The sequence below is a fragment of the Vigna umbellata genome, chromosome 11 (assembly GCF_029865625.1).
Source record: "Vigna umbellata cultivar VRB3 chromosome 11, Vumbellata_1.0, whole genome shotgun sequence".
Lineage (NCBI taxonomy): Eukaryota > Viridiplantae > Streptophyta > Magnoliopsida > Fabales > Fabaceae > Vigna > Vigna umbellata.
Window position 1 is genome coordinate 13,589,312 of NC_142175.1, and position 7,617 is coordinate 13,596,928.

Below are 7,617 nucleotides of genomic sequence, written 5' to 3' on the forward strand. Positions count from 1 at the left end.
AAAAGCAACCTTTACACTTAGAAACTAGCTTGAAATCATGCTTTTATCCATATTTTTAGAAATAAGAGAGCTGGACAGGTTTATGCTTGATTTCAGTGTTTTTGTGCAGGTTTTAAGGTGAATTTGGTGAAAGAAGTGAAGAAGGAGAGAGATGAAATCAGAAAAGACAATAAAAAGTGCAAAAGGAGAAGCCGAAGTCACCGCTCAGCGGCAGTTTACCGCTGAGCGGCACTCAGGAGCTTGCGGGAGGTCCGCTGAGGGGCAAAATGGCCGCTGAGGGGAGCAAACAAGTCACGCACTCACCGCTGAGCGGTATTTTACCCCTGAGCGGCACTTTAATGGGCTTGGATTTGATTTTTTTAATTTACGAATGATATATAAGCTTTAGGGTTTCCTAGGGTTAGGCATCTCTGGCTGGAACGAAGAAAACACTCTCTCTTCCACCCCTTTGAAGGAGGATCTTGGATGCTAAGGCTTCCTCTTCACCTTTTTAGGGTTTATTCTTTCATTCTTTCATTGTAATTCATCTAGGTTCACCATGAATATGGTGAACTAAACTCTGTATGTTTGTTGGGGAATCAATGTAATCTTGTGAAACTCTCATATATGGAATCTGTTTTTACATCTTTTAATTAAGACTTATGCTTTCTTTCATCATTAGTTAGGGTTTTTCCTCTTTGCTTAATGCTTGCATTGTTTAACTCATTCGATGCATGATTATTGGTTTTGTCGATACGGGCACGTACGGGGAAGTCTAGATCCGGGGAATTTCTCCCAATATTATATTGGTTGTCGTTAAGCTCCTGCACTTATGAACTGATCATTAGGAATGCTAGGAATTGTATAAACTCGTGATTAGGGAGAAGCCTTCTGGAAAGGTACATTAGAGAGTGGCATTAACAATGATGATTTGATTGTTGAATTCCTAAAATATATGAGAGTGGATAAGATGAAATTGACCCCCAACAACATATCCATACATAAATTTCATTGAAAGTGTTTATCTTTTGCTTTTTGCCATTGATCAAAATTCATGCATACATATTTATTTTCTGTCTTGCATTTTAAACCCCAATTAATTCGTTTGTAAGTCTTAGTTAATTAAGAAACCACATAACTAAACTAGGCCGTGAGTCCTTTGGGAAGAACGATACTTGGTCTAACTAAGTTTATTACTTGAACGATTCGGTCATACTTGCCGATTGAAAACAAGTTTGTGACATCATATTTTGGTGTTCATAAATTTGTCCATCAAGTTTTTGGCGCCGTTGCCGGGGACTCGTGGTTTAACTGGTTAATTTGTGTGATTATTGATTATCTTTGACTTATTTTTTTATTTTATTTTTAAATTTCGAATTTTTATTTTATTTTTCTGTTTTTTATTTTTTTTATTTTCTGAATATTATATCTTCTCTTATATCTTTTTGTGCTAACCAAATCTTTTCTAGGGTTTTGTGTTCTTGTGTATGCAGGAGGCAATTCGAACTAGGAGCAAGAAAACAACAGAACCTCTGCTTGAAGGATTAGAAGACAGTAGACGGAGGAGAAGAATCAGAACATCTAGAGAACTTTTCCCTCCTCCGGAAACTCTGTTGCAACCATCACCACAAGGTTCTGACAATAGCACAGAAAATATGGAGAATAATAATATCAGAAGAACTCTTGCTGATTACACCAACATAGCTGGACCTCAACACTTTAACAGCATAGCTAGACCTAGAGTCAATGCAGCCAATATGGAGGTCAAACCAGCACTAATCCAACTGGTGAAGAGTAATCAATTTAATGGGTTATCTCATGAAAGCCCATATGAGCACCTTACTACATTTAATGAAATTTGCAACATAGTGAAAATCAATGGGGTGCCAGACGAAGCAATCAAACTTAGTTTGTTTCCTTTCTCATTGGGAGGCAATGCTAAGCTTTGGTTGAACTCTTTTCCAGAAGGAAGTTTCACAGAGTGGGAAGCAGTGGTAACAAAGTTTTTGAACAAGTACTTTCCACAATCAAAGGTGACAAAAGGCAAGCAAGAGATATCTTCATTTAAGCAGGGCATGGAAGAATCACTGGGGCATGCATGGGATAGATACAAAAGTCTGCTAAGAAAAACACCCACGCATGGCTTCAAAGAAGAAGAAGTAGTCCTAACTTTCCTTGGAGGTCTTGGTTCACAAACTAAGATGATGCTTCATGCCTTAGCAGGAGGAAACATTAAATGGAAACCTCCAGAGGAAGCAACTGAAATTATTGAAAGTATGGCTACTAATGACAATGAACTCAACATTGAAAAAGGAGATTTTAGTCAGAAGGAGTTGTTACAATCAAATGAGGCTTTGCTTATTCAAAATAGAATTATCGCTCAACAGCTTGAAGAAGTAACTATGAAACTTTCTCAAATACCACAAGAAATACAACAGGTCTCAATGGTTCAAGTGCAACAACAAAAATGGCAGATGCAATTTACTCCAGTTGAGAAAACAACAAAGCTTGAAGAGACTTTCCAAAGATTCTTAAAGACAAATGCGTCTTATTGTCATAATGTGGATGTAGCATTTAAAAAATTGGAGGTTTATGTTGAGAGAATTGTTGACGAGATGAAACATGATAATCTTGGAAAGGAGTGTAAAATTGTTGTGACTAGAAGTGGTAGAGTGTTAGAGGAGAGACAAAAAGAAAGAGAAGAGAAAGAAAATGAGAGTGAGAGTGAAAAAGAAACATGTGAGTGGAAAGAAAGAGTTGAGAGAGAGAAAAAGGAAAAAGAAGAAGAGGAGAGAAAAAAAAAGAGAGAGAAGAGAGAGAGGAGAGACAGAAAGAAAAAGAGTATGAAAAGCCACTTCCTTATCCAAAGAGTTATTCAAGGAAGGAGAAAGAAAAGCAGTTGGAAAGATTCACGGAATTGTTTAAGAAGTTGGAGATCACTATACCATTCTCTGAAGCATTGCAACAGATGCCAGCATCACTAGTAGAAAAATGACATTTTATAACAAACCTATTATAACGTATAAAAATTATCCATCATAATAGGGAGATATTATAACGTAGTTTTCAAAATCAGTTATAATATGAGACGCGGTGGCAAACTTGTAAATAAGTTTAAGATATATTATAACGTAGTTTTGAAAATCAGTTATAATATAAAAAGCGGTGGCAAACTTGTAAATAAGTTGAAAACCTATTATTGATGTATTATAACGTATTTTTAGAAATCAGTTATAATATCTCAGTATCCCTCTTACTCTCGTTCCCCTCTTCACGTTCTCTCTCACTCTCATTCCTCTCTTCCTCTTCGTCTCATTGCTCTCTTCACGTTCTCACTCTCATTCCTCTCACGCAGTGGCTCTTCGTCTCATTCCTCTCTTCACGTTCCCTCTCACTCTCATTCCTCTCACGCAGTGGCTCCGCTGCCTCTTTCCTCTCACGCTCCGCTGCCTCTTTCCTCTCACGCAGTGGCTCCGCTGCCTCTTCCTCGAAATCTCTGAAGTCTAACCAAGTAGGTTTTATGTTTTTCCCTAATTTGTTATGTTTTTCTTCTATTAATTTCACTAATTTCTTAGATTGGTGGGGATTGTGTTTCGTTTGGTAGAGATCTTTTCATTCGCACCCTGTTCGCCATTGGTGTTGTTGTTCTCTCCTCTGATACAAAAGATTAAAACTTTGATCATGGGAAACAGCTGCAGAAAACCAGTGGCTCATGTGTCTTCCACAAGTTTCTTTGGTCAGTTTTAATTTGGTTGTTTTAATCGTGTGTGTGTGTTTGCCCTCATTTTTCTTTAGTGCAAAATATAAATAAGCCTTGATTTGTTTTTCTTCTGCTTTGATGCTTTGAATTTTGATATTTGTTTGTCATGGTGGATGGTTCCATTTTTGTGTCTTTGGTTTACACGGAGAGAAGAAGAAGAAGGCGATGGTTTCCAAAGGGTAAGAGTTAAAACAATAGTTCACAGGCTGTAACCTGGAAGATTACTGGACTAGCTATTTTTCTATGAACCTTCTTGTTCTGTTTTCTTGTTTTTTAGTGTTCTCAAGGCCTTGGTTTCGTAGAACTGGATGGATTTTTTTGTCTTTTTGTTAACTTAAATGTAAGCCTCCAGATTGTGTGGGTATTGGTATGAAAATGATGGAAATTGTGAGTTTCTTCGCTTTGATTCAGGTTCTAAATAATGTTGAATGATTTTCGCCTTTTATTTCTTCTTAGAAGAATCGAGACGATGTTGGCTACAATCAACTCCTCAAGGTACTGGATCCAATTTTTGTTTCATTTTTATTTTGTTTTGATGTTAATGTTCGTTTCAATTGCTTCCGAGGCTTTTGTTTGTTTTGTTAATTGGTGCTGGATCACTGTTTTGGTATTGGTTGTGAGTTGTGACTGTGGTGTTGTTAATGGTGATGTGAATGGATTTCTTTGTTTGAGGTGGTTAGAAAGATTCATGTTAGGCATATGGACTAGTTTTATCTTGTCCGTACAGAGCTTAACACAATTGATTTCTTTGTTTGAGGTTTGGGATTTGCTATGATTACATTTAAATGAGATGAAGTTAATGAAAATGGACACAGGATATAAAACAATCGAGAGTTATGTGTAATTTGTGAAGCATCTACCATGTTCAAAGAGAAGTTTTATTGTATTCTTTTTTGAAGTAATGAATGTTGGACTTTTAACGGAAAAGAGAAAAAGTTGAAACTGGAAAAATAAAATGCACATGGTAAGATGAATGTGTGATGATACAAGAAATTATACGATACAACATAATTTGTATTCAATGAGATATTGATGTTGAGATGATGTTAACAAAGATTAGAAAATAAGTAAAAGTAGTTTAGATATATGCAAAGAAAGCTGCTAAAAGTATTTTTTGAGAAGAGTAGATTGTATGATTTTTATCCCTGTAAAAGTAAGTGGGATCATGAAAATATCAGAGGAAGCTGAAAAGAGAATAACTAGTTTTGGTCTCTAATTAAACATTATGATATCATAGAATTTGTGTAGTTAGTATAACTAATAAAAACTCTATGAAGGGAACTCAGAATTATTATCATGATATTTTTAACTGTTGCAACTTTTAAGGTATTACTGTTTTTTTTTTCTAAACGCGACTCAATTTGTGTCTTGTTCATTGAATCCATAATAATTATGCTGTTTATGGCCTTATTATTGCATTGACCTGTGACAAAGCTGTAACAGTAATATCTTAATTTAGAGAGCGTATATGTTTGAAGTATGTTTAACATTTCTGTGATTGAGAAGATAATGTATTTTTCCACATTTGTAGAGCATATAATGTATCTTAATCCATAGTGTATTTTTTTCCACATTTGAAGCTTTACTTCCAAGCAAAACTAATCCATAGGTGAAGAATATTTTCCATGTTATTACCATGTTTTAATTCCTTGAAAAGAAGGTAGGTAAATTCATTGAAGTTACAGTAGCCTCGTCTTTGGATGAAATATTTTGCATTTCTATAAATTTTAAAAATTTCATAATAGAATATGTTGTTTGGATATATAATTTTAAGAAAATAATTTGATTACTTAAATTACAGCATTTCAGACATCGTTTAAAAGGTAAAAATTTGAAAATTAGCATACTTTCTTTTAAATGTATGTTCTTTTTAATATTCTTTCAATATCCACATCAGAAGTACTATTGACTCAACTTCAACAGAGACGTTGAAATCCAAGGATGATTGTTTTTTTCCTAACAGAAATTCTCATGGAGAAATTTATTCAAATACGACCTTAATTAAAGAGAGAATTTGATACGAGGATGTTTTGTGCATGTCATCAGTTTTGTTTTCTTTAATTTATTTTTGGATTAAATTGCAATTTGTAATGATCTGGATGTGTTTTTGCTTTCTTGTGATGTAGTTTTGGTGTGAGCTGTCACCACAAGCTCGGTTGGAGCTCTTGAGGATAGACAAACAAACCCTTTTTGAGCATGCACGAAAAAACATGTACTGCTCCAGGTGCAATGGGTTACTTCTTGAAGGATTTCTGCAGATTGTTACATATGGGAAATCTTTGCAACAAGAGGGAGCAGTCGTTCATTTTCCTTGTACCAGAGCTGGAGGTTTGAAAAATCAAAATAACGGTGGATCATCCATCTGTAATGTGGTCCAGGATGAAATCCAAGATCCAAGTGTCCATCCTTGTTGTGGTTTGACCACAACGCGTGAGGGTGCACTAACACTTCTGGATTGCTACTTGTATTCAAAGTCTCTGAAAGGATTGCAAATTGTAAGTGTTGTTACTTTGTATTTTGTTCTGATGTAGGCCTTTTCCCTATTTGGTAGCTTAACTTTACGCATAATAGTACAATCTTCTGTACAGAAATAGAGAAGTTACTGTAGTGGCTGATTGTAACTTGCATTTCATTTACTCTCAGGACTCTCAAAGTCTCGAAGTAAGACAAAAGAGAACTCAAAATCTACTCGAAGTAACTTGCATTTCATTTATATTTCTGCAGAAGGTGTTCAACCTATTCCCTGGACTATCCGGATCAACATTGCAGTTGTTGTTGCAAGAGGATTAACATTTTTACATACCCTGGATAGAAATGTTATATATCGTGATTTAAAGGCAGCCAACATCCTACTGATTCGATATTTAACACTGAAAGTTTGGCTTGTGAATTTGTGAAGAAAACAACACCTGTTGTTTCTTTTATTTTAAGTGTTAAGTAGAAACTTGGCTACACTTAAATAGTGTATGTACATTAATGTAATATTTGGATTTAATATATAGTTTCATGTATAAATGATGTATTAAATATTAGACTATTTAATATTTGATATGAATTTTATTTTGTTAGTTTCAATAAATTTGTTTATTTAAAGCTATATTTATTATAAATGGATTGGATGAGATGATAATACAGGAATATTATTATAATTTCAATGGATGTCAAATTTAATAATCAATTTTTTTTAAAAAACATTTATTATAACGTACTAAGCAATGTATGATATGGTACGTTGATCACATATTATAACGTACAATAATATATACGTAATAGTATATAACATATTATAACGTACAAAATTTTCTACGTTATAATATCTTCCACCTATTATAACGGACAAATGAAGAATTTGTTATAATAAACTGCGCATATTATAACGTACTTCAGAAACTACGTTATAATATGTTGAACATATTATAACGTAAATTTTTGCTACGTTATAAAATGCGCAGACTTACTATATCGCCCAGAACTATATCCCCAGTAACTACGATATAAAATATCATTTTTGTACGTTATAAAAAGTCATTTTTCCACTAGTGCATATGCGAAATTTTTGAAGGAACTTCTCACAAAGAAACACAAGTACATTGAGAAGGAAACTATCAATATACAGGGCAACTGCAGTGCAATCATACAGAAACTACCTCCTAAACTTAAAGATCCAGGAAGCTTCACTATTCCATGCACCATAGGAGATGTGAAAGTTGGAAGAGCATTGATTGATTTGGGAGCTAGCATTAATCTAATGCCGCTATCCATGTGCAGAACAATTCAGGGGCTGGAAATTAAACCAACCAGAATGGCTCTTCAATTGGCGGACAGGTCTCTTAAGTATCCATATGGAGTGGTTGAAGATGTTCTAGTGAAGGTTGATA

At 34.6% G+C, this 7,617-nt stretch overlaps 1 protein-coding gene across 1 annotated transcript; it reads left to right on the forward strand.

Moving 5' to 3' along the window:
* The first annotated feature begins 3,595 nt into the window (after positions 1-3,595).
* On the forward strand, positions 3,596-6,529 carry LOC148191013 (uncharacterized). The gene is made up of 5 exons (XM_088101691.1): positions 3,596-3,715; positions 3,893-3,918; positions 4,196-4,234; positions 5,866-6,234; positions 6,464-6,529. Exons 1-5 carry the CDS (start codon positions 3,661-3,663, stop codon positions 6,527-6,529), a joined length of 555 nt encoding a protein of 184 aa, XP_087957817.1. The 5' UTR covers positions 3,596-3,660.
* The last annotated feature ends 1,088 nt before the right edge of the window (positions 6,530-7,617 follow it).